This window comes from Rhipicephalus microplus, chromosome 8, assembly GCF_043290135.1.
Source record: "Rhipicephalus microplus isolate Deutch F79 chromosome 8, USDA_Rmic, whole genome shotgun sequence".
NCBI lineage: Eukaryota > Metazoa > Arthropoda > Arachnida > Ixodida > Ixodidae > Rhipicephalus > Rhipicephalus microplus.
In genome coordinates, this window is record NC_134707.1 from 67,032,689 (window position 1) to 67,060,648 (window position 27,960).

The following is a 27,960-nucleotide window of genomic DNA, read 5'->3' on the forward strand; positions in this document are numbered from 1 at the left end:
ACTGGCAGACTTGGTGTGTTTAGGTTGTATAAGAGGGACAATTAATCAGCTGCCCGCTCATAATAAGTTCACGTGCTACGTGACGCCAAAACATGCGAATAAGAGTGTTTTCACACTCGTTGTTTGGCTTATAGATGGCGCTGACTGTCACTCCTACTTCAAAATTCACATATAAACCGCAAAAAAAGTGGATGGAGGGACGGCCGCTGTGATAGCTCAGTGGTTAGAACATCGAACGCGTTATTCGAAGGTCGTAGGTTCGATTCCTGCTTACAGCTGGTAATTTTTTCATCCACTTTTCTTTCTTCTTTCTTCTTATATACATTCTATTAGTTCTAATAACTTCCCCTGTACATTCCTTGGCATTACTGTCTGTTATATCTCATTAAAATTGTGTTAAACCACGGAAATACGAGCCCTTAGGTATACACTTCTCTCTCTTATTTCATTGAACGAGGGTCTCGTACTGGCAGACTTGGTGTGTTTTGGTTGTATAAGAGGGACAATTAATCAGCTGCCCGCTCATAATAAGTTCACGTGCTACGTGACGCCAAAACATGCGAGTAAGTGTTTTCACACTCGTTGTTTGGCTAATAGATGGCGCTGACTGTCACTCCTACTTCTAAATTCACATATAAACCCCAAAAAAAGTGGATGGAGGGACAGCCGCTGGATAGCTCAGTGGTTAGAGCATCGAACGCGTTATTCGAAGGTCGTAGGTTCGATTCCTGCTCACAGCTGGTAATTTTTTCATCCACTTTTCTTTCTTCTTTCTTCTTATTTACATTCCATTGGTTCTAATAACTTCCCCTGCACATTCCTTGGCATTACTGTCTGTTATATGTCATTAATATTGTGTTAAACCACGGAAATACGAGCCCTTAGGTATACACTTCTCTCCCTTATTTCATTTAACGAGGGTCTCGTACTGGCAGACTTGGTGTGTTTAGGTTGTATAAGAGGGACAATTAATCAGCTGCCCGCTCATAATAAGTTCACGTGCTACGTGACGCCAAAACATGCGAATAAGAGTGTTTTCACACTCGTTGTTTGGCTTATAGATGGCGCTGACTGTCACTCCTACTTCTAAATTCACATATAAACCCCAAAAAAAAGTGGATGGAGGGACGGCCGCTGTGATAGCTCAGTGGTTAGAGCATCGAACGCGTTATTCGAAGGTCGTAGGTTCAATTCCTGCTCACAGCTGGTAATTTTTTCATCCACTTTTCTTTCTTCTTTCGTCTTATTTACATTCCATTGGTTCTTATAACTTCCCCTGTACATTCCTTGGCATTACTCTCTGTTATATCTCATTAATATTGCGTTAAACCACGGAAATACGAGCCCTTACGTATACACTTCTCTCCCTTATTTTATTGAACGAAGGTCTCGTAGTGGCAGACTTGGTGTGTTTAGGTTGTATAAGAGGGACAATTATTCAGCTGCCCGCTCATAATAAGTTCACGTGCTACGTGACGCCAAAACATGCGAATAAGAGTGTTTTCACACTCGTTGTTTGGCTTATAGATGGCGCTGACTGTCACTCCTACTTCTAAATTCACATATAAACCCCAAAAAAAAGTGGATGGAGGGACGGCCGCTGTGATAGCTCAGTGGTTAGAGCATCGAACGCGTTATTCGAAGGTCGTAGGTTCGATTCCTGCTCACAGCTGGTAATTTTTTCATCCACTTTCCTTTCTTCTTTCTTCTTATTTACATTCCATTGGTTCTAATAACTTCCCCTGTACATTCCTTGGCATTACTGTCTGTTATATCTCATTAATATTGTGTTAAACCACGGAAATACGAGCCCTTAGGTATACACTTCTCTCCCTTATTTCATTTATCGAGGGTCTCGTACTGGCAGACTTGGTGTGTTTGGGTTGTATAAGAGGGACAATTAATCAGCTGCCCGCTCATAATAAGTTCACGTGCTACGTGACGCCAAAACATGCGAATAAGAGTGTTTTCACACTCGTTGTTTGGCTTATAGATGGCGCTGACTGTCACTCCTACTTCAAAATTCACATATAAACCGCAAAAAAAGTGGATGGAGGGACGGCCGCTGTGATAGCTCAGTGGTTAGAACATCGAACGCGTTATTCGAAGGTCGTAGGTTCGATTCCTGCTCACAGCTGGTAATTTTTTCATCCACTTTTCTTTCTTCTTTCTTCTTATATACATTCCATTAGTTCTAATAACTTCCCCTGTACATTCCTTGGCATTACTGTCTGTTATATCTCATTAAAATTGTGTTAAACCACGGAAATACGAGCCCTTAGGTATACACTTCTCTGTCTTATTTCATTGAACGAGGGTCTCGTACTGGCAGACTTGGTGTGTTTAGGTTGTATAAGAGGGACAATTAATCAGCTGCCCGCTCATAATAAGTTCACGTGCTACGTGACGCCAAAACATGCGAGTAAGTGTTTTCACACTCGTTGTTTGGCTAATAGATGGCGCTGACTGTCACTCCTACTTCTAAATTCACATATAAACCCCAAAAAAAGTGGATGGAGGGACAGCCGCTGGATAGCTCAGTGGTTAGAGCATCGAACGCGTTATTCGAAGGTCGTAGGTTCGATTCCTGCTCACAGCTGGTAATTTTTTCATCCACTTTTCTTTCTTCTTTCTTCTTATTTACATTCCATTGGTTCTAATAACTTCCCCTGCACATTCCTTGGCATTACTGTCTGTTATATGTCATTAATATTGTGTTAAACCACGGAAATACGAGCCCTTAGGTATACACTTCTCTCCCTTATTTCATTTAACGAGGGTCTCGTACTGGCAGACTTGGTGTGTTTAGGTTGTATAAGAGGGACAATTAATCAGCTGCCCGCTCATAATAAGTTCACGTGCTACGTGACGCCAAAACATGCGAATAAGAGTGTTTTCACACTCGTTGTTTGGCTTATAGATGGCGCTGACTGTCACTCCTACTTCTAAATTCACATATAAACCCCAAAAAAAGTGGATGGAGGGACGGCCGCTGTGATAGCTCAGTGGTTAGAGCATCGAACGCGTTATTCGAAGGTCGTAGGTTCAATTCCTGCTCACAGCTGGTAATTTTTTCATCCACTTTTCTTTCTTCTTTCGTCTTATTTACATTCCATTGGTTCTAATAACTTCCCCTGTACATTCCTTGGCATGACTATCTGTTATATCACATTAATATTGTGTTAAACCACGGAAATACGAGCCCTTAGGTATACACTTCTCTCCCTTATTTCATTGAAGGAGGGTCTCGTACTGGCAGACTTGGTGTGTTTAGGTTGTATAAAAGGGACAATTAATCAGCTGCCCGCTCATAATAAGTTCACATGCTACGTGACGCCAAAACATGCGAATAAGAGTGTTTTCACACTCGTTGTTTGGCTTATAGATGGCGCTGACTGTCACTCCTACTTCTAAATTCACATAAAAACCCCAAAAAACTGGATGGAGGGACGGCCGCTGTGATAGCTCAGTGGTTAGAGCTTCGAACGCGTTATTCGAAGGTCGTAGGTTCGATTCCTGCTCACAGCTGGTAATTTTTTCATCCACTTTTCTTTCTTCTTTCTTCTTATTTACATTCCATTGGTTCTAATAACTTCCCGTGTACATTCCTTGGCATTACTGTCTGTTATATCTCATTAATATTGTGTTAAACCACGGAAATACGAGCCCTTAGGTATACACTTCTCTCCCTTATTTCATTGAACGAGGGTCTCGTACTGGCAGACTTGGTGTGTTTAGGTTGTATGAGAGGGACAATTAATCAGCTGCCCGCTCATAATAAGTTCACGTGCTACGTGACGCCAAAACATGCGAATAAGAGTGTTTTCACACTCGTTGTTTGGCTTATAGATGGCGCTGACTGTCACTCCTACTTCTAAATTCACATATAAACCCCAAAAAAAGTGGATGGAGGGACGGCCGCTGTGATAGCTCAGTGGTTAGAGCATCGAATCCGTTATTCGAAGGTCGTAGGTTCAATTCCTGCTCACAGCTGGTAATTTTTTCATCCACTTTTCTTTCTTCTTATTTACATTCCATTGGTTCTAATAACTTCCCCTGTACATTCCTTGGCAGGACTATCTGTTATATCACATTAATATTGTGTTAAACCACGGAAATACGAGCCCTTAGGTATACACTTCTCTCCCTGATTTCATTGAAGGAGGGTCTCGTACTGGCAGACTTGGTGTGTTTAGGTTGTATAAAAGGGACAATTAATCAGCTGCCCGCTCATAATAAGTTCACGTGCTACGTGACGCCAAAACATGCGAATAAGAGTGTTTTCACACTCGTTGTTTGGCTTATAGATGGCGCTGACTGTCACTCCTACTTCTAAATTCACATAAGAACCCCAAAAAAACTGGATGGAGGGACGGCCGCTGTGATAGCTCAGTGGTTAGAGCTTCGAACGCGTTATTCGAAGGTCGTAGGTTCAATTCCTGCTCACAGCTGGTAATTTTTTCATCCACTTTTCTTTCTTCTTTCTTCTTATTTACAATCGATTGGTTCTATTAACTTCCCCTGTACATTCCTTGGCATTACTGTCTGTTATATCTCGTTAATATTGTGTTAAACCACGGAAATACGAGCCCTTAGGTATACACTTCTCTCCCTTATTTCATTGAACGAGGGTCTCGTACTGGCAGAATTGGTGTGTTTAGGTTGTATGAGAGGGACAATTAATCAGCTGCCCGCTCATAATAAGTTCACGTGTTACGTGACGCCAAAACATGCGAATAAGAGTGTTTTCACACTCGTTGTTTGGCTTATAGATGGCGCTGACTGTCACTCCTACTTCTAAATTCACATATAAACCCCCAAAAAAGTGGATGGAGGGACGGCCGCTGTGATAGCTCAGTGGTTAGAGCATCGAATGCGTTATTCGAAGGTCGTAGGTTCAATTCCTGCTCACAGCTGGTAATTTTTTCATCCACTTTTCTTTCTTCTTATTTACATTCCATTGGTTCTAATAACTTCCCCTGTACATTTCTTGGCATGACTATCTGTTATATCACATTAATATTGTGTTAAACCACGGAAATACGAGCCCGTAGGTATACACTTCTCTCCCTTATTTCATTGAACGAGGGTCTCGTACTGGCAGACTTGGTGTGTTTAGGTTGTATGAGAGGGACAATTAATCAGCTGCCCGCTCATAATAAATTCACGTGCTACGTGACGCCAGAACATGCGGATAAGAGTGTTTTCACACTCGTTGTTTGGCTTATAGATGGCGCTGACTGTCACTCCTACTTCTAAATTCACATATAAACCCCAAAAAAAGTGGATGGAGGGACGGCCGCTGTGATAGCTCAGTGGTTAGAGCATCGAATGCGTTATTCGAAGGTCGTAGGTTCAATTCCTGCTCACAGCTGGTAATTTTTTCATCCACTTTTCTTTCTTCTTATTTACATTCCATTGGTTCTAATAACTTCCCCTGTACATTTCTTGGCATGACTATCTGTTATATCACATTAATATTGTGTTAAACCACGGAAATACGAGCATTAGGTATACACTTCTCTCCCTTATTTCATTGAACGAGGGTCTCGTACTGGCAGACTTGGTGTGTTTAGGTTGTATGAGAGGGACAATTAATCAGCTGCCCGCTCATAATAAATTCACGTGCTACGTGACGCCAGAACATGCGGATAAGAGTGTTTTCACACTCGTTGTTTGGCTTATAGATGGCGCTGACTGTCACTCCTACTTCTAAATTCACATATAAACCCCCCAAAAAAGTGGATGGAGGGACGGCCGCTGTGATAGCTCAGTGGTTAGAGCATCGAACGCATTATTTGAAGGTCGTAGGTTCGATTCCTGCTCACAGCTGGTAATTTTTTCATCCACTTTTCTTTCGTCTTTCTTCTTATTTACATTCCATTGGTTCTAATAACTTCCCGTGTACATTCCTTGGCATTACTGTCTGTTATATCTCATTATTATTGTGTTAAACCACGGAAATACGAGCCCATAGGTATATACTTCTCTCCCTTATTTCATTGAACGAGGGTCTCGTACTGGCAGACTTGGTGTGTTTAGGTTGTATGAGAGGGACAATTAATCAGCTGCCCGCTCATAATAAGTTCACGTGCTACGTGACGCCAAAACATGCGAATAAGAGTGTTTTCGCACTCGTTGTTTGGCTTATAGATGGCGCTGACTGTCAGTCCTACTTCTAAATTCTCATATAAACCCCAAAAAAAGTGGATGGAGGGACGGCCGCTGTGATAGCTCAGTGGCTAGAGCATCGAATACGTTATTCGAAGGTCGTAGGTTCAATTCCTGCTCACAGCTGGTAATTTTTTCATCCACTTTTCTTTCTTCTTATTTACATTCCATTGGTTCTAATAACTTCCCCTGTACATTTCTTGGCATGACTATCTGTTATATCACATTAATATTGTGTTAAACCACGGAAATACGAGCCCTTAGGTATACACTTCTCTCCCTTATTTCATTGAACGAGGGTCTCGTACTGGCAGGCTTGGTGTGTTTAGGTTGTATAAGAGGGACAATTATTCAGCTGCCCGCTCATAATAAGTTCACGTGCTACGTGACGCCAAAACATGAGAATAAGAGTGTTTTCACACTCGTTGTTTGGCTTATAGATGGCGCTCACTGTCACTCCTACTTCTAAATTCACATATAAACCCCCCCAAAAAAGTGGATGGAGGGACTGCCGCTGTGATAGCTCAGTGGTTAGAGCATCGAACGCGTTATTCGAAGGTCGTAGGTTCGATTCCTGCTCACAGCTTGTAATTTTTTCATCACCTTTTCTTTCTTCTTTCTTTTTATTTACATTCCATTGGTTCTAATAACTTCCCCTGTACATTCCTTGGCCTTACTGTCTGTTATATCTCATTAATATTGTGTTAAACCACGGAAATACGAGCCCTTAGGTATACACTTCTCTCCCTTATTTCATTGAAGGAGGGTCTCGTACTGGCAGAGTTGGTGTGTTTAGGTTGTATAAAAGGGACAATTAATCAGCTGCCCGCTCATAATAAGTTCACGTGCTACGTGACGCCAAAACATGCGAATAAGAGTGTTTTCACACTCGTTGTTTGGCTTATAGATGGCGCTGACTGTCACTCCTACTTCTAAATTCACATAAAAACCCCCAAAAAAGTGGATGGAGGGACGGCCGCTGTGATAGCTCAGTGGTTAGAGCATCGAACGCGTTATTCGAAGGTCGTAGGTTCAATTCCTGCTCACAGCTGGTAATTTTTTCATCCACTTTTTTCTTCGTTCTTCTTATTTACAATCGATTGGTTCTAATAACTTTCCCTGTATATTCCTTGGCATTACTGTCTGTTATATCTCATTAATATTGTGTTAAACCACGGAAATACGAGCCCTTAGGTATACACTTCTCTCCCTTATTTTATTGAACGAAGGTCTCATACTGGCAGACTTGGTGTGTTTAGGTTGTATAAGAGGGACAATTATTCAGCTGCCCGCTCATAATAAGTTCACGGGCTACGTGAAGCCAAAACATGCGGATAAGAGTGTTTTCACACTCGTTGTTTGGCTTATAGATGGCGCTGACTGTCACTCCTACTTCTAAATTCACATATAAACCCCCCAAAAAAGTGGATGGAGGGACGGCCGCTGTGATAGCTCAGTGGTTAGAGCATCGAACGCATTATTCGAAGGTCGTAGGTTTGATTCCTGCTCACAGCTGGTAATTTTTTTATCCACTTTTTTCTTCTTTCTTCTTATTTACATTCCATTGGTTCTAATAACTTCCCGTGTACATTCCTTGGCATTACTGTCTGTTATATCTCATTAATATTGTGTTAAACCACGGAAATACGAGCCCTTAGGTATACACTTCTCTCCCTTATTTCATTGAACGAGGGTCTCGTACTGGCAGACTTGGTGTGTTTAGGTTGTATGAGAGGGACAATTAATCAGCTGCCCGCTCATAATAAGTTCACGTGCTACGTGACGCCAAAATATGCGAATAAGAGTGTTTTCACACTCGTTGTTTGGCTTATAGATGGCGCTGACTGTCACTACTACTTCTAAGTTCACATATAAACCCCAAAAAAAGTGGATGGAGGGACGGCCGCTGTGATAGCTCAGTGGTTAGAGCATCGAACGCGTTATTCGAAGGTCGTAGGTTCAATTCCTGCTCACAGCTGGTAATTTTTTCATCCACTTTTCTTTCTTCTGATTTACATTCCATTGGTTCTAATAACTTCCCCTGTACATTTCTTGGCATGACTATCTGTTATATCACATTATTATTGTGTTAAACCACGGAAATACGAGCCCTTAGGTATACACTTCTCTCCCTTATTTCATTGAACGAGGGTCTCGTACTGGCAGGCTTGGTGTGTTTAGAATGTATAAGAGGGACAATTATTCAGCTGCCCGCTCATAATAAGTTCACGTGCTACGTGACGCAAAACATGCGAATAAGAGTGTTTTCACACTCGTTGTTTGGCTTATAGATGGCGCTGACTGTCACTCCTACTTCTAAATTCACATATAAACCCCCCAAAAAAAGTGGATGGAGGGACGGCCGCTGTGATAGCTCAGTGGTTAGAGCATCGAACGCGTTATTCGAAGGTCGATGTTCGATTCCTGCTCACAGCTTGTAATTTTTTCATCACCTTTTCTTTCTTGTTTCTTTTTATTTACATTCCATTGGTTCTAATAACTTCCCCTGTACATTCCTTGGTATTACTGTCTGTTATATCTCATTAATATTGTGTTAAACCACGGAAATACGAGCCCTTAGGTATACACTTCTCTCCCTTATTTTATTGAACGAAGGTCTCGTAGTGGCAGACTTGGTGTGTTTAGGTTGTATAAGAGGGAGAATTATTCAGCTGCCCGCTCATAATAAGTTCACGTGCTACGTGACGCCAAAACATGCGAATAAGAGTGTTTTCACACTCGTTGTTCGGCTTATAGATGGCGCTGACTGTCACTCATACTTCTAAATTCACATATAAACCCCAAAAAAAAGTGGATGGAGGGATGGCCGCTGTGATAGCTCAGTGGTTAGAGCATCGAACGCGTTATTCGAAGGTCGTAGGTTCGATTCCTGCTCACAGCTGGTAATTTTTTCATCCACTTTTCTTTCTTCTTTCTTCTTATTTACATTCCATTGGTTCTAATAACTTCCCCTGTACATTCCTTGGCATTACTGTCTGTTATATCTCATTATTATTGTGTTAAACCACGGAAATACGAGCCCTTAGGTATACACTTCTCTCCCTTATTTCATTTAACGAGGGTCTCGTACTGGCAGACTTGGTGTGTTTAGGTTGTATAAGAGGGACAATTAATCAGCTGCCCGCTCATAATAAGTTCACGTGCTACGTGACGCCATAACATGTGAATAAGAGTGTTTTCACACTCGTTGTTTGGCTTATAGATGGCGCTGACTGTCACTCCTACTTCTAAATTCACATATAAACCCAAAAAAAAGTGGATGGAGGGACGGCCGCTGTGATAGCTCAGCTCAGTGAGAGGCACTTCCGGTCACCGTAGTGTACGGACGTGGCGGCATGAGCTCCGGCGATATCGGAGCGGCATCAACGGCCCAGCTCGGTCGTGGTACCAGGAACATGGACGAATCGTCACAGGATTATCAGATTATTTTGCCCCGACTGCCATCAAATGATTCAACGCTGCATACTGTCTTTTTGCACGCCGATATCAAGGCGCGGCCGTATCGCGTTGAGGATTTCAGGGACGCTCTTATTCGTTTGGCTTTGCTTCCCGAGGTTGTTGCCTTGGGGGCGTACCAAATGAATCATGTTTGGGCCATCACTTTCAAGGACGAGGAGGGCAAGAAGAGAATACTCGCTGCTGGGGACATTGTGGTGAAGAACCAGCGCTGTATCACTATCGACCCTAACCACCAGGATACGAAGCTGAAGATACACTGGCTATTGTTTAACGTTCCTGACGACGAGGTGAGGGCAGCGTTGGCTCCTTATGGCAAGGTGAACGAAATAGTGCGAGAGCGCTGGCGCGTGTATGGATGCACGGACAAAGGCTCTTCGACGCGAGTGGTGAGCATCAGGCTCAAAGCTGGCCTCACGGTGGATGACCTCCCACATCAGTTGCGGATTGCCGGAGACCTCACGCTAGTTGTCGTCGCGGGAAGAGCACCGCTATGCCTGCGTTGCCGCGGAACAGGTCATATTAGGAGGGATTGCCGAGCCCCGCGTTGTACAGTGTGTCGGCGTTTTGGGCATAATGAGAGCGGCTGTATGAGAACATATGCAAGTGTAGCAGGGCCCGCGGGGGGCGAAGAACTTTCCGAGCATCACATGGACGAGGCTGAAGCAGAAGAGCTGATAGGGGCGCGTCGGGAGGAACCGAAACCCAAGTTGACGCCCCTTACGCCACGCCCCACAGGTGCTGAGACGACGCTTAACAAAGACAAGGGTTCTACAAAAGACGTGCAATCCACGAGGAACACACAAGATATAACGGCGCTTGCAGCACAGGAAGAAATGTCGGAAAACATGGACACGTCAAATACATGTAAAAGGCCCAGGGAAGACGCGGAAGGCGAGAAGGCTGCTACAACGAAAGAAGTGGAACAACCACCGGCCAAGGCGATGAACGTGCGCCGTAGACCGGCACCTAACATCCTCAGCGAACGTCGAATAGCCGAGAACCTCCCACCAACCCAGGTGCAACAGACACAACCGCCGCAGCAGCAACCAGTGCCGAATCAGCAGACATTGCATCAGCGACTGACAGATCATCAACAGAAGGGGCCTTCAGCGGGGCCCCCTGCAGATCAAAAGCCCCCGTAAGGTGGGGGTCTGGATTGAGTGACACAAGTATTGACCCGGCGGAAGCACCAACAAATGGAGCGCAGTGGTGAAGTGTGCATAATGTGCTGCGTGAAACGTGCGCGGCGCTCTACTTTTGTGATCAAAAGAAAGGGGACCTATCAGACCATATCGAACCTTGGACCTGATGGTGATAAAGGAGCATCAGAGGTGAGAACCATGTGGCCGGGACGGCCATTCACGTCCTAATGGCTATGAGCGTCGAAGCAGAATTGAGAGTTGCGACTCTCAATGTCAGGGGACTTGCCGCTCGACGAAGGCAGTATCAATTAAGTCGTTTGATGCTTGAACGTGATCTCGATGTTATTGCCATTCAGGAAACAAAAGTTGAAGGGCAAGATCAGACTGACCGAATGGTGTCCCCTTTTAGAGCCCGGTATGATGTGTGTGTGTCTCATGCCGTTGGGATGTCGGCGGGTTGTGCACTGTTCCTTAAAAATTCTATTGGTATAGTTGAGGAGACTGTAACTGTGTCTAGTACTGGGAGATTCATAGTTTGCGATTTTACATATAATAATAAAAAATGGCGAGTTGTCTGTGTTTACGCACCGAACAAAGAAGTTGAACGTAAATTATTGTTTGAGAATTTACAGACTTTTCTTAGCTGTGGCAGGATTGTCATTATGCTCGGCGACTTTAATTGTGTTTGCAACCCTCAGGACAGAGCAAAAAAAGCAGCCATAAAAGACCAAAGTGCAGCGCTACTCTGCACTATTGTACAAGATTGTCATCTCGAAGATGTTGGTGATGTGCTCTCTGCAGAAGAGCACTTCACACACTTTCAGAACGAAAGCCATGCGAGGCTAGACAGAGCCTATGTGTCAGTAGAGTTAATGCGAGTATGTTCGAATTATGAAGTAAAAAGTGTGTCTTTCAGTGACCACAGTTTAGTAATGTTCACTATAGGGTATAAAAAGAAGAAGACACGCTTTAACTGGGACGTGTGGAAATTAAACGACTTATTATTAAAAGATGAATTGTTCGTTGAAGCTGTGCAGGATTCCATTAACAAAATGTTAGCTGAGCCTCAAGCGAACGTGATTGAAGCCTGGGAGCGTTTTAAGGAGGTAACAAAGATGAAAGCCATAGAAAGATCCGGTGTGTTACATAGAGCCAAAAAGGAAAAAGAAAAAGATTTGCAATGTCAGTTAGACTTTGCATTGAGTCTAGAAAGTAAAATGCCAGGAAAGTACACAAAAGAAATAAGGCAGTTAAAAAACCAATTGGAGGCAATTGACATTGAAAAATATAGAGGTGCGGTGATAAGGGCACGTGCAGAAAAATTATCTCTCGGCGAAACACCAACAAAGCGTGCACTTGGGGATGAAAAAAGATACGCCAAGCGAAATGAAATCAAAGCGATTGCAACTGATAGCGGTATTGTACGTGAAGCGACAGCAATTGAGCAAGTATTTGTTGAATATTTCCGAGGCTTACTTGGCCGAAAAGTGAAGGCAGAGGAAGGGTTTGAGGATCAGTTTCTGCATTTGATACCAAAGCTCTCTGATAACGAGAGAGAGCAGCTGGAGATAGCGATTGAAGTGTCCGAAATAGAAAAGGCTATTGACGACCTAGCGGCTGGCAAAGCACCGGGACCTGATGGATTTGGTGCCGCATTGTACAAGACTTTTAAAGGTGTTATTTCTGTTGCCTTACATCGTGTCTTCACGGAGGCTATAAGATTAAAGGTTCTGCCCGGCTCATTTAAAAAGACGCACGTAATACTCATACCGAAAACTGACGACCCCAAAAAATTATTGTCCGTCAAGTCGTACCGACCAATCAGTTTAGCCAACACAGACTATAAAGTGTTTATGAAGGTTCTTGCAGGCAGGTTGCAGAGGATGATGAAAATACTAGTTGGACCACACCAGACTTGTGGTATAAAAGGACGCACAATAAATACAAATGTTCATGTAGCGAGAAGCGTGCTGGAGAGTTGCGATGTGTTTGGTAGCAAGGTTGCAATGTTGCAATTAGATCTGGAAAAAGCCTTTGACCGTGTGAATCATGATATCCTTTTTTTGATACTAGAATATGTTAATGTAGGGTCTGTTATTTTGGAAGGGGTAAAAATGGCCTATAGAGAGTGCTTTACGAGTCTTGTAATTAATGGGCGACTTACTGAAAGCTTTCAAGTGACAAACGGTGTGCGGCAAGGTGATCCCATTTCGGCTTTATTATTTGCAATATATATGGAACCTTTCTGCATGAAGATTATTAGCAATGAAACAATAAAAGGGTATCAGCTAATGAACAGTGAAGTTAAAATGCTAACATATGCCGACGATATTGCCGTGTTTTGTAGCGATAAGGAAAGTGTCAGTGAAGTGATACGTCATGTGGACTATTTTTGCAAGATGACAGGCAGTGCAGTAAACTGGGACAAATGCCTAGGCTTGTGGCATGGTTCTTGGGAGACCACCCCACAAAACTTTGCAAATATGAACTGGTCACTTGTACCGACGAAGTATCTCGGAGTACCCCTCCAGCATTACAAAAACACGGATGATTACTGGAAAGAGATATGTGAGAGCACTCGTGAGAAGACAAGAAACTGGGGTGGTAGGGAACTTTCTATGTTTTCTAGAGCGACTGCATGCAATTGGTTCATTGTTTGCAAAGTATGGTATGTTCTGCAGTTCCTATTTATGTCAAGAGCAAATGTGCAGAAATTGCATCGAGTCTTAGCTGTGTTTGTTTGGGGGTCGGTTTGGGAGCGTACGAGTCGAACAAACTTATTTCATTCACTAAGAAATGGTGGTTTAGGATTGGCTCACCTCTTCCTCAAGCAAATTGTGTCTAGATATATTTTTTTACGCGACCAATGTAACCCGTTTGTGAGAACATTTCTACAAATTGTACTTTCTAATAAGATTCCTGATTATGTGGTATCAAGTATGTCTGTGAAATGTAACCTACGTGGATATTTAAGAGAAGTTATAATGGCATATGAAATACTGAAAGTGAGATTTTCAATGGAATATTTATCTGTTGTAAAGAGAAAACGTCTTTACAGAGATTTACGTGACGTAATGCTGCCTCAGCCTATCTACAGATCAGTATACCAGGTTGGTGCTGAACGTGACGTATTGAAGAGAGTGAAAATGATGACCGTACGCGCAAGTGCAAAGACATTTTTTTTTCAGCTGCACAGCGGAACATTGCCCGTAAAACCATGGTTGCAAGAAAAGGGTTTCTTTGTTCCGTGGTCGATGGACTGCCTTATCTGTAAGAAACCCGAGACTGTCAACCACATTTTTCTTGATTGCTGGGATGCTGTTTTTCTGTGGGACATTCTGCAGCGTACCTTGAAAAAGGACTTGCCTATCACACCACACGGTATTAGATTCTTGGCTGTAGAAAATGAGGATGGTGTGCCTTATGATATGTTTATGTTGCTTGTGCTTCACAGCGTGTGGCGAACTAGAATGGCAGTAAGACACGTAGATAAAGATGCCCGATGTGCGCATGAATACTTCACGGAAAGTATTGTATACATAAGAGACGTGTTATCTTCCAGAGAAGAAAGACCTGAATGGGTGTCGTTGTTGAATGTGTTGGCTACAATGAAGCAGTTTTAAATGAAACCAGTCACAGCCAGGCTGGTGTTTTTTTTAAACTTGTTTAAAAGTGATCGTAAATTGTATTTCTTTTGTGCGAAGCCGGCAATAAAGAAAAAAAAAAGCTGTGATAGCTCAGTGGTTAGAGCATCGAACGCGTTATTCGAAGGTCGTAGGTTCGATTCCTGCTCACAGCTGGTAATTTTTTCATCCACTTTTCTTTCTTCCTTCTTCTTATTTACATTCCATTGGTTCTAATAACTTCCCCTGTACATTCCTTGGCATTACTGTCTGTTATATCTCATTAATATTGTGTTAAACCACGGAAATACGAGCCCTTAGGTATACACTTCTCTCCCTTATTTCATTTAACGAGGGTCTCGTACTGGCAGACTTGGTGTGTTTAGGTTGTATAAGAGGGACAATTAATCTGCTGCCCGCTCATAATAGGTTCACGTGCTACGTGACGCCAAAACATGCGAATAAGAGTGTTTTCACACTCGTTGTTTGGCTTATAGATGGCGCTGACTGTCACTCCTACTTCTAAATTCACATATAAACCCCCCAAAAAGTGAATGAAGGTACGGCCGCGTGATAGCTCAGTGGTTAGAGCATCGAACGCGTTATTCGAAGGTCGTAGATTCGATTCCCGCTCACAGCTGGTAATTTTTTCATCCACTTTTCTTTCTTCTTTCTTCTTATTTACATTCCATTGGTTCTAATAACTTCCCCTGTACATTCCTTGGCATTACTGTCTGTTATATCTCATTATTATTGTGTTAAACCACGGAAATACGAGAGCTTAGGTATACACTTCTCTCCCTTATTTCATTGAACGAGGGTCTCGTACTGGCAGACTTGGTGTGTTTAGCTTGTATAAGAGGGACAATTAATCTGCTGCTCGCTCATAATAGGTTCACGTGCTACGTGACGCCAAAACATGCGAATAAGAGTGTTTTCACACTCGTTGTTTGGCTTATAGATGGCGCTGACTGTCAATCCTACTTCTAAATTCACATATAAACCCCCAAAAAAAGTGGATGGAGGGACGGCCGCTGTGATAGCTCAGTGGTTAGAGCATCGAACGCGTTATTCGAAGGTCGTAGGTTCGATTCCTGCTCAAAGCTGGTAATTTTTTCATCCACTTTTCTTTCTTCTTTCTTCTTATTTACATTCCATTGGTTCTAATAACTTCCCCTGTATATTCCTTGGCATTACTGTCTGTTATATCTGATTAATATTGTGTTGAACTACGGAAATACGAGCCCTTAGGTATACACTTCTCTCCCTTATTTCATTGAACGAGGGTCTCGTACTGGCAGACTTGGTGTGTTTAGGTTGTCTAAGAGGGACAATTAACCAGCTGCCCGCTCATAATAAGTTCACGTGCTACGTGACGCCAAAACATGCGAATAAGAGTGTTTTCACACTCGTTGCTTGGCTTATAGATGGCGCTGACTGTCACTCCTACTTCTAAATTCACATATAGACCCCCAAAAAAGTGGATGGAGGGACGGCAGCTGTGTTAGCTCAGTGGTTAGAGCATCGAACGCGTTATTCGAAGGTCGTAGGTTCGATTCCTGCTCACAGCTGGTAATTTTTTCATCCACTTTTCTTTCTTCTTTCTTCTTATTTACATTCCAATGGTTCTAATAACTTCCCCTGTACATTCCTTGGCATTACTGTCTGTTAAATCTCATTATTATTGTGTTAAACCACGGAAATACGAGCCCTTAGGTATACACTTCTCTCCCTTATTTCATTGAACGAGGGTCTCGTACTGGCAGACTTGGTGTGTTTAGGTTGTATAAGAGGGACAATTAATCAGCTGCCCGCTCATAATAAGTTCACGCGCTACGTGACGCCAAAACATGCGAATAAGAGTGTTTTCACACTCGTTGTTTGGCTTATAGATGGCGCTGACTGTCACTCCTACTTCTAAATTCACATATAAACCCAAACAAAAGTGGATGGAGGGACGTCCGCTGTGATAGCTCAGTGGTTAGAGCATCGAACGCGTTATTCGAAGGTCGTAGGTTCGATTCCTGCTCACAGCTGGTAATTTTTTCATCCACTTTTCTTTCTTCTTTCTTCTTATTTACATTCCATTGGTTCTAATAACTTCCCCTGTACACTCCTTGGCATTACTGTCTGTTATATCTCATTAATATTGTGTTAAACCACGGAAATACGAGCCCTTAGGTATACACTTCTCTCCCTTATTTCATTTAACGAGGGTCTCGTACTGGCAGACTTGGTGTGTTTAGGTTGTATAAGAGGGACAATTAATCTGCTGCCCGCTCATAATAGGTTCACGTGCTACGTGACGCCAAAACATGCGAATAAGAGTGTTTTCACACTCGTTGTTTGGCTTATAGATGGCGCTGACTGTCACTCCTACTTCTAAATTCACATATAAACCCCCCAAAAAGTGAATGAAGGTACGGCCGCTGTGATAGCTCAGTGGTTAGAGCATCGAACGCGTTATTCGAAGGTCGTAGATTCGATTCCCGCTCACAGCTGGTAATTTTTTCATCCACTTTTCTTTCTTCTTTCTTCTTATTTACATTCCATTGGTTCTAATAACTTCCCCTGTACATTCCTTGGCATTACTGTCTGTTATATCTCATTATTATTGTGTTAAACCACGGAAATACGAGAGCTTAGGTATACACTTCTCTCCCTTATTTCATTGAACGAGGGTCTCGTACTGGCAGACTTGGTGTGTTTTGCTTGTATAAGAGGGACAATTAATCTGCTGCCCGCTCATAATACGTTCACGTGCTACGTGACGCCAAAACATGCGAATAAGAGTGTTTTCACACTCGTTGTTTGGCTTATAGATGGCGCGTACTGTCAATCCTACTTCTAAATTCACATATAAACCCCAAAAAAAAGTGGATGGAGGGACGGCCGCTGTGATAGCTCAGTGGTTAGAGCATCGAACGCGTTATTCGAAGGTCGTAGGTTCGATTCCTGCTCAAAGCTGGTAATTTTTTCATCCACTTTTCTTTCTTCTTTCTTCTTATTTACATTCCATTGGTTCTAATAACTTCCCCTGTATATTCCTTGGCATTACTGTCTGTTATATCTGATTAATATTGTGTTGAACTACGGAAATACGAGCCCTTAGGTATACACTTCTCTCCCTTATTTCATTGAACGAGGGTCTCGTACTGGCAGACTTGGTGTGTTTAGGTTGTATAAGAGGGACAATTAATCAGCTGCCCGCTCATAATAAGTTCACGCGCTACGTGACGCCAAAACATGCGAATAAGAGTGTTTTCACACTCGTTGTTTGGCTTATAGACGGCGCTGACTGTCACTCCTACTTCTAAATTCACATATAGACCCCCAAAAAAAGTGGATGGAGGGACGGCCGCTGTGATAGCTCAGTGGTTAGAGCATCGAACGCGTTATTCGAAGGTTGTAGGTTCGATTCCTGCTCACAGCTGGTAATTTTTTCATCCACTTTTCTTTCTTCTTTCTCCTTATTTACATTCCTTTGGTTCTAATAACTTCCCCTGTACATTCCTTGGCATTACTGTCTGTTAAATTTCATTAATATTGTGTTAAAGCACGGAAATACGAGCCCTTAGGTATACACTTCTCTCCCTTATTTCATTGAAGGAGGGTCTCGTACTGGCAGACTTGGTGTGTTTAGGTTGTATAAGAGGGACAATTATTCAGCTGCCCACTCATAATAAGTTCACGTGCTACGTGACGCCAAAACATGCGAATAAGAGTGTTTTCACACTCGTTGTTTGGCTTATAGATGGCGCTGACTGTCACTCCTACTTCTAAATTCACATAAAAACCCCAAAAAAAGTGGATGGAGGGATGGCCGCTGTGATAGCTCAGTGGTTAGAGCATCGAACGCGTTATTCGAAGGTCGTAGGTTCAATTCCTGCTCACAGCTGGTAATTTTTTCATCCACTTTTCTTTCTTCTTTCTTCTTATTTACAATCGATTGGTTCTAATAACTTCCCCTGTACATTCCTTGGCATTACTGTCTGTTATATCTCATTAATATTGTGTTAAACCACGGAAATACGAGCCCTTAGGTATACACTTCTCTCCGTTGTTTTATTGAACAAAGGTCTCGTACTGGCAGACTTGGTGTGTTTAGGTTGTATAAGAGGGACAATTATTCAGCTGCCCGCTCATAATAAGTTCACGTGCTACGTGACGACAAAACATGCGAATAAGTGTTTTCACACTCGTTGTTTGGCTAATAGATGGCGCTGACTGTCACTCCTACTTCTAAATTCACATATAAACCCCAAAAAAAGTGGATGGAGGGACAGCCGCTGGATAGCTCAGTGGTTAGAGCATCGAACGCGTTATTCGAAGGTCGTAGGTTCGATTCCTGCTCACAGCTGGTAATTTTTTCATCCACTTTTCTTTCTTCTTTCTTCTTATTTACATTCCATTGGTTCTAATAACTTCCCCTGCACATTCCTTGGCATTACTGTCTGTTATATGTCATTAATATTGTGTTAAACCACGGAAATACGAGCCCTTAGGTATACACTTCTCTCCCTTATTTCATTTAACGAGGGTCTCGTACTGGCAGACTTGGTGTGTTTAGGTTGTATAAGAGGGACAATTAATCAGCTGCCCGCTCATAATAAGTTCACGTGCTACGTGACGCCAAAACATGCGAATAAGAGTGTTTTCACACTCGTTGTTTGGCTTATAGATGGCGCTGACTGTCACTCCTACTTCAAAATTCACATATAAACCGCAAAAAAAGTGGATGGAGGGACGGCCGCTGTGATAGCTCAGTGGTTAGAACATCGAACGCGTTATTCGAAGGTCGTAGGTTCGATTCCTGCTCACAGCTGGTAATTTTTTCATCCACTTTTCTTTCTTCTTTCTTCTTATATACATTCCATTAGTTCTAATAACTTCCCCTGTACATTCCTTGGCATTACTGTCTGTTATATCTCATTAAAATTGTGTTAAACCACGGAAATACGAGCCCTTAGGTATACACTTCTCTCTCTTATTTCATTGAACGAGGGTCTCGTACTGGCAGACTTGGTGTGTTTAGGTTGTATAAGAGGGACGATTAATCAGCTGCCCGCTCATAATAAGTTCACGTGCTACGTGACGCCAAAACATGCGAGTAAGTGTTTTCACACTCGTTGTTTGGCTAATAGATGGCGCTGACTGTCACTCCTACTTCTAAATTCACATGTAAACCCCCAAAAAAGTGGATGGAGGGACAGCCGCTGGATAGCTCAGTGGTTAGAGCATCGAACGCGTTATTCGAAGGTCGTAGGTTCGATTCCTGCTCACAGCTGGTAATTTTTTCATCCACTTTTCTTTCTTCTTTCTTCTTATTTACATTCCATTGGTTCTAATAACTTCCTCTGCACATTCCTTGGCATTACTGTCTGTTATATGTCATTAATATTGTGTTAAACCACGGAAATACGAGCCCTTAGGTATACACTTCTCTCCCTTATTTCATTTAACGAGGGTCTCGTACTGGCAGACTTGGTGTGTTTAGGTTGTATAAGAGGGACAATTAATCAGCTGCCCGCTCATAATAGGTTCACGTGCTACGTGACGCCAAAACATGCGAATAAGAGTGTTTTCACACTCGTTGTTTGGCTTATAGATGGCGCTGACTGTCACTCCTACTTCTAAATTCACATATAAACCCCAAAAAAAAGTGGATGGAGGGACGGCCGCTGTGATAGCTCAGTGGTTAGAGCATCGAACGCGTTATTCGAAGGTCGTAGGTTCAATTCCTGCTCACAGCTGGTAATTTTTTCATCCACTTTTCTTTCTTCTTTCGTCTTATTTACATTCCATTGGTTCTAATAACTTCCCCTGTACATTCCTTGGCATGACTATCTGTTATATCACATTAATATTGTGTTAAACCACGGAAATACGAGCCCTTAGGTATACACTTCTCTCCCTTATTTCATTGAAGGAGGGTCTCGTACTGGCAGACTTGGTGTGTTTAGGTTGTATAAAAGGGACAATTAATCAGCTGCCCGCTCATAATAAGTTCACGTGCTACGTGACGCCAAAACATGCGAATAAGAGTGTTTTCACACTCGTTGTTTGGCTTATAGATGGCGCTGACTGTCACTCCTACTTCTAAATTCACATAAAAACCCCAAAAAAACTGGATGGAGGGACGGCCGCTGTGATAGCTCAGTGGTTAGAGCTTCGAACGCGTTATTCAAAGGTCGTAGGTTCAATTCCTGCTCACAGCTGGTAATTTTTTCATCCACTTTTCTTTCTTCTTTCTTCTTATTTACAATCGATTGGTTCTAATAACTTCCCCTGTACATTCCTTGGCATTACTGTCTGTTATATCTCATTAATATTGTGTTAAACCACGGAAATACGAGCCCTTAGGTATACACTTCTCTCCCTTATTTTATTGAACGAAGGTCTCGTACTGGCAGACTTGGTGTGTTTAGGTTGTATAAGAGGGACAATTATTCAGCTGCCCACTCATAATAAGTTCACGTGCTACGTGACGCCAAAACATGCGGATAAGAGTGTTTTCACACTCGTTGTTTGGCTTATAGATGGCGCTGACTGTCACTCCTACTTCTAAATTCACATATAAACCCCCCAAAAAAGTGGATGGAGGGACGGCCGCTGTGATAGCTCAGTGGTTAGAGCATCGAACGCATTATTCGAAGGTCGTAGGTTCGATTCCTGCTCACAGCTGGTAATTTTTTCATCCACTTTTCTTTCTTCTTTCTTCTTATTTACATTCCATTGGTTCTAATAACTTCCCGTGTACATTCCTTGGCATTACTGTCTGTTATATCTCATTAATATTGTGTTAAACCACGGAAATACGAGCCCTTAGGTATACACTTCTCTCCCTTATTTCATTGAACGAGGGTCTCGTACTGGCAGACTTGGTGTGTTTAGGTTGTATGAGAGGGACAATTATTCAGCTGCCCGCTCATAATAAGTTCACGTGCTACGTGACGCCAAAACATGCGAATAAGAGTGTTTTCACACTCGTTGTTTGGCTTATAGATGGCGCTGACTGTCACTCCTACTTCTAAATTCACATATAAACCCCAAAAAAAGTGGATGGAGGGACGGCCGCTGTGATAGCTCAGTGGTTAGAACATCGAATGCGTTATTCGAAGGTCGTAGGTTCAATTCCTGCTCACAGCTGGTAATTTTTTCATCCACTTTTCTTTCTTCTTATTTACATTCCATTGGTTCTAATAACTTCCCCTGTACATTCCTTGGCATGACTATCTGTTATATCACATTATATTGTGTTAAACCACGGAAATACGAGCCCTTAGGTATACACTTCTCTCCCTTATTTCATTGAAGGAGGGTCTCGTACTGGCAGACTTGGTGTGTTTAGGTTGTATAAAAGGGACAATTATTCAGCTGCCCGCTCATAATAAGTTCACGTGCTACGTGACGCCAAAACATGCGAATAAGAGTGTTTTCACACTCGTTGTTTGGCTTATAGATGGCGCTGACTGTCACTCCTACTTCTAAATTCACATAAAAACCCCAAAAAAACTGGATGGAGGGACGGCCGCTGTGATAGCTCAGTGGTTAGAGCTTCGAACGCGTTATTCGAAGGTCGTAGGTTCAATTCCTGCTCACAGCTGGTAATTTTTTCATCCACTTTTCTTTCTTCTTTCTTCTTATTTACAATCGATTGGTTCTAATAACTTCCCCTGTACATTCCTTGGCATTACTGTCTGTTATATCTCATTAATATTGTGTTAAACCACGGAAATACGAGCCCTTAGGTATACACTTCTCTCCCTTATTTTATTGAACGAAGGTCTCGTACTGGCAGACTTGGTGTGTTTAGGTTGTATAAGAGGGACAATTATTCAGCTGCCCACTCATAATAAGTTCACGTGCTACGTGACGCCAAAACATGCGGATAAGAGTGTTTTCACACTCGTTGTTTGGCTTATAGATGGCGCTGACTGTGACTCCTACTTCTAAATTCACATATAAACCCCCCAAAAAAGTGGATGGAGGGACGGTCGCTGTGATAGCTCAGTGGATAGAGCATCGAACGCATTATTCGAAGGTCGTAGGTTCGATTCCTGCTCACAGCTGGTAATTTTTTCATCCACTTTTAATTCTTCTTTCTTCTTATTTACATTCCATTGGTTCTAATAACTTCCCGTGTACATTCCTTGGCATTACTGTCTGTTATATCTCATTAATATTGTGTTAAACCACGGAAATACGAGCCCTTAGGTATACACTTCTCTCCCTTATTTCATTGAACGAGGGTCTCGTACTGGCAGACTTGGTGTGTTTAGGTTGTATGAGAGGGACAATTAATCAGCTGCCCGCTCATAATAAGTTCACGTGCTACGTGATGCCAAAACATGCGAATAAGAGTGTTTTCACACTCGTTGTTTGGCTTATAGATGGCGCTGACTGTCACTCCTACTTCTAAATTCACATATAAACCCCCCAAAAAAGTGGATGGAGGGACGGCCGCTGTGATAGCTCAGTGGTTAGAGCATCGAACGCGTTATTCGAAGGTCGTAGGTTCAATTCCTGCTCACAGCTGGTAATTTTTTCATCCACTTTTCTTTCTTCTTATTTACATTCCATTGGTTCTAATAACTTCCCCTGTACATTTCTTGGCATGACTATCTGTTATATCACATCAATATTGTGTTAAACCACGGAAATACGATCCCTTAGGTATACACTTCTCTCCCTTATTTCATTGAACGAGGGTCTTGTACTGGCAGGCTTGGTGTGTTTAGGTTGTATAAGAGGGTCAATTATTCAGCTGCCCGCTCATAATAAGTTCACGTGCTACGTGACGCCAAAACATGCGAATAAGAGTGTTTTCACACTCGTTGTTTGGCTTATAGATGGCGCTGACTGTCACTCCTACTTCTAAATTCACATATAAACCACCCAAAAAAGTGGATGGAGGGACGGCCGCTGTGATAGCTCAGTGGTTAGAGCATCGAACGCATTATTCGAAGGTCGTAGGTTCGATTCCTGCTCACAGCTTGTAATTTTTTCATCATCTTTTCTTTCTTCTTTCTTTTTAGTTACATTCCATTGGTTCTAATACCTTCCCCTGTACATTCCTTGGCATTACTCTCTGTTATATCTCATTAATATTGCGTTAAACCACGGAAATACGAGCCCTTAGGTACACACTTCTCTCCCTTATTTCATTTATCGAGGGTCTCGTACTGGCAGACTTGGTGTGTTTAGGTTGTATAAGAGGGACAATTAATCAGCTGCCCGCTCATAATAAGTTCACGTGCTACGTGACGCCAAAACATGCGAATAAGAGTGTTTTCACACTCGTTGTTTGGCTTATAGATGGCGCTGACTGTCACTCCTACTTCAAAATTCACATATAAACCGCAAAAAAAGTGGATGGAGGGACGGCCGCTGTGATAGCTCAGTGGTTAGAACATCGAACGCGTTATTCGAAGGTCGTAGGTTCGATTCCTGCTTACAGCTGGTAATTTTTTCATCCACTTTTCTTTCTTCTTTCTTCTTATATACATTCTATTAGTTCTAATAACTTCCCCTGTACATTCCTTGGCATTACTGTCTGTTATATCTCATTAAAATTGTGTTAAACCACGGAAATACGAGCCCTTAGGTATACACTTCTCTGTCTTATTTCATTGAACGAGGGTCTCGTACTGGCAGACTTGGTGTGTTTAGGTTGTATAAGAGGGACAATTAATCAGCTGCCCGCTCATAATAAGTTCACGTGCTACGTGACGCCAAAACATGCGAGTAAGTGTTTTCACACTCGTTGTTTGGCTAATAGATGGCGCTGACTGTCACTCCTACTTCTAAATTCACATATAAACCCCAAAAAAGTGGATGGAGGGACAGCCGCTGGATAGCTCAGTGGTTAGAGCATCGAACGCGTTATTCGAAGGTCGTAGGTTCGATTCCTGCTCACAGCTGGTAATTTTTTCATCCACTCTTCTTTCTTCTTTCTTCTTATTTACATTCCATTGGTTCTAATAACTTCCCCTGCACATTCCTTGGCATTACTGTCTGTTATATGTCATTAATATTGTGTTAAACCACGGAAATACGAGCCCTTAGGTATACACTTCTCTCCCTTATTTCATTTAACGAGGGTCTCGTACTGGCAGACTTGGTGTGTTTAGGTTGTATAAGAGGGACAATTAATCAGCTGCCCGCTCATAATAAGTTCACGTGCTACGTGACGCCAAAACATGCGAATAAGAGTGTTTTCACACTCGTTGTTTGGCTTATAGATGGCGCTGACTGTCACTCCTACTTCTAAATTCACATATAAACCCCAAAAAAAGTGGATGGAGGGACGGCCGCTGTGATAGCTCAGTGGTTAGAGCATCGAACGCGTTATTCGAAGGTCGTAGGTTCAATTCCTGCTCACAGCTGGTAATTTTTTCATCCACTTTTCTTTCTTCTTTCGTCTTATTTACATTCCATTGGTTCTAATAACTTCCCCTGTACATTCCTTGGCATGACTATCTGTTATATCACATTAATATTGTGTTAAACCACGGAAATACGAGCCCTTAGGTATACACTTCTCTCCCTTATTTCATTGAAGGAGGGTCTCGTACTGGCAGACTTGGTGTGTTTAGGTTGTATAAAAGGGACAATTAATCAGCTGCCCGCTCATAATAAGTTCACGTGCTACGTGACGCCAAAACATGCGAATAAGAGTGTTTTCACACTCGTTGTTTGGCTTATAGATGGCGCTGACTGTCACTCCTACTTCTAAATTCACATAAAAACCCCAAAAAAACTGGATGGAGGGACGGCCGCTGTGATAGCTCAGTGGTTAGAGCTTCGAACGCGTTATTCGAAGGTCGTAGGTTCGATTCCTGCTCACAGCTGGTAATTTTTTCATCCACTTTTCTTTCTTCTTTCTTCTTATTTACATTCCATTGGTTCTAATAACTTCCCGTGTACATTCCTTGGCATTACTGTCTGTTATATCTCATTAATATTGTGTTAAACCACGGAAATACGAGCCCTTAGGTATACACTTCTCTCCCTTATTTCATTGAACGAGGGTCTCGTACTGGCAGACTTGGTGTGTTTAGGTTGTATGAGAGGGACAATTAATCAGCTGCCCGCTCATAATAAGTTCACGTGCTACGTGACGCCAAAACATGCGAATAAGAGTGTTTTCACACTCGTTGTTTGGCTTATAGATGGCGCTGACTGTCACTCCTACTTCTAAATTCACATATAAACCCCAAAAAAAAAGTGGATGGAGGGACGGCCGCTGTGATAGCTCAGTGGTTAGAGCATCGAATGCGTTATTCGAAGGTCGTAGGTTCAATTCCTGCTCACAGCTGGTAATTTTTTCATCCACTTTTCTTTCTTCTTATTTACATTCCATTGGTTGTAATAACTTCCCCTGTACATTCCTTGGCAGGACTATCTGTTATATCACATTAATATTGTGTTAAACCACGGAAATACGAGCCCTTAGGTATACACTTCTCTCCCTTATTTCATTGAAGGAGGGTCTCGTACTGGCAGACTTGGTGTGTTTAGGTTGTATAAAAGGGACAATTAATCAGCTGCCCGCTCATAATAAGTTCACGTGCTACGTGACGCCAAAACATGCGAATAAGAGTGTTTTCACACTCGTTGTTTGGCTTATAGATGGCGCTGACTGTCACTCCTACTTCTAAATTCACATAAAAACCCCCAAAAAACTGGATGGAGGGACGGCCGCTGTGATAGCTCAGTGGTTAGAGCTTCGAACGCGTTATTCGAAGGTCGTAGGTTCAATTCCTGCTCACAGCTGGTAATTTTTTCATCCACTTTTCTTTCTTCTTTCTTCTTATTTACAATCGATTGGTTCTATTAACTTCCCCTGTACATTCCTTGGCATTACTGTCTGTTATATCTCGTTAATATTGTGTTAAACCACGGAAATACGAGCCCTTAGGTATACACTTCTCTCCCTTATTTCATTGAACGAGGGTCTCGTACTGGCAGAATTGGTGTGTTTAGGTTGTATGAGAGGGACAATTAATCAGCTGCCCGCTCATAATAAGTTCACGTGTTACGTGACGCCAAAACATGCGAATAAGAGTGTTTTCACACTCGTTGTTTGGCTTATAGATGGCGCTGACTGTCACTCCTACTTCTAAATTCACATATAAACCCCAAAAAAAGTGGATGGAGGGACGGCCGCTGTGATAGCTCAGTGGTTAGAGCATCGAATGCGTTATTCGAAGGTCGTAGGTTCAATTCCTGCTCACAGCTGGTAATTTTTTCATCCACTTTTCTTTCTTCTTATTTACATTCCATTGGTTCTAATAACTTCCCCTGTACATTTCTTGGCATGACTATCTGTTATATCACATTAATATTGTGTTAAACCACGGAAATACGAGCCCGTAGGTATACACTTCTCTCCCTTATTTCATTGAACGAGGGTCTCGTACTGGCAGACTTGGTGTGTTTAGGTTGTATGAGAGGGACAATTAATCAGCTGCCCGCTCATAATAAATTCACGTGCTACGTGACGCCAGAACATGCGGATAAGAGTGTTTTCACACTCGTTGTTTGGCTTATAGATGGCGCTGACTGTCACTCCTACTTCTAAATTCACATATAAACCCCAAAAAAAGTGGATGGAGGGACGGCCGCTGTGATAGCTCAGTGGTTAGAGCATCGAATGCGTTATTCGAAGGTCGTAGGTTCAATTCCTGCTCACAGCTGGTAATTTTTTCATCCACTTTTCTTTCTTCTTATTTACATTCCATTGGTTCTAATAACTTCCCCTGTACATTTCTTGGCATGACTATCTGTTATATCACATTAATATTGTGTTAAACCACGGAAATACGAGCCCTTAGGTATACACTTCTCTCCCTTATTTCATTGAACGAGGGTCTCGTACTGGCAGACTTGGTGTGTTTAGGTTGTATGAGAGGGACAATTAATCAGCTGCCCGCTCATAATAAATTCACGTGCTACGTGACGCCAGAACATGCGGATAAGAGTGTTTTCACACTCGTTGTTTGGCTTATAGATGGCGCTGACTGTCACTCCTACTTCTAAATTCACATATAAACCCCCCAAAAAAGTGGATGGAGGGACGGCCGCTGTGATAGCTCAGTGGTTAGAGCATCGAACGCATTATTTGAAGGTCGTAGGTTCGATTCCTGCTCACAGCTGGTAATTTTTTCATCCACTTTTCTTTCGTCTTTCTTCTTATTTACATTCCATTGGTTCTAATAACTTCCCGTGTACATTCCTTGGCATTACTGTCTGTTATATCTCATTATTATTGTGTTAAACCACGGAAATACGAGCCCATAGGTATAAACTTCTCTCCCTTATTTCATTGAACGAGGGTCTCGTACTGGCAGACTTGGTGTGTTTAGGTTGTATGAGAGGGACAATTAATCAGCTGCCCGCTCATAATAAGTTCACGTGCTACGTGACGCCAAAACATGCGAATAAGAGTGTTTTCGCACTCGTTGTTTGGCTTATAGATGGCGCTGACTGTCACTTCTACTTCTAAATTCTCATATAAACCCCAAAAAAGTGGATGGAGG

General features: G+C 42.4%; 2 protein-coding genes and 2 non-coding genes across 4 annotated transcripts; all 4 read left to right on the top strand.

Annotated features, from left to right (window-relative positions):
• The first annotated feature begins 9,510 nt into the window (after positions 1 to 9,510).
• On the top strand, positions 9,511 to 11,362 carry LOC142769126 (uncharacterized). Its single transcript, XM_075872071.1, has one exon. It carries the CDS (start codon positions 9,528 to 9,530, stop codon positions 10,791 to 10,793), a length of 1,266 nt encoding a protein of 421 aa, XP_075728186.1. The 5' UTR covers positions 9,511 to 9,527; the 3' UTR covers positions 10,794 to 11,362.
• Positions 11,363 to 12,924: 1,562 nt separating this feature from the next.
• Positions 12,925 to 14,503, top strand: LOC142768580 (uncharacterized). Its single transcript, XM_075870568.1, has one exon. It carries the CDS (start codon positions 13,028 to 13,030, stop codon positions 14,414 to 14,416), a length of 1,389 nt encoding a protein of 462 aa, XP_075726683.1. The 5' UTR covers positions 12,925 to 13,027; the 3' UTR covers positions 14,417 to 14,503.
• A 6,524-nt stretch (positions 14,504 to 21,027) lies between these two features.
• On the top strand, positions 21,028 to 21,100 carry TRNAM-CAU (transfer RNA methionine (anticodon CAU)). Its single transcript has one exon. It is a non-coding gene; the product is annotated as a tRNA-Met (tRNA).
• A 2,240-nt stretch (positions 21,101 to 23,340) lies between these two features.
• TRNAM-CAU (transfer RNA methionine (anticodon CAU)) lies at positions 23,341 to 23,413 on the top strand. The gene has a single exon. It is a non-coding gene; the product is annotated as a tRNA-Met (tRNA).
• Positions 23,414 to 27,960: the final 4,547 nt, after the last annotated feature.

Coding starts and splice junctions, on each gene's coding strand:
- LOC142769126 (XM_075872071.1), top strand. CDS start 9,528: ATGAGCTCCGGCGATATCGGAGCGGCATCAACGGCCCAGCTCGGTCGT.
- LOC142768580 (XM_075870568.1), top strand. CDS start 13,028: ATGGAACCTTTCTGCATGAAGATTATTAGCAATGAAACAATAAAAGGG.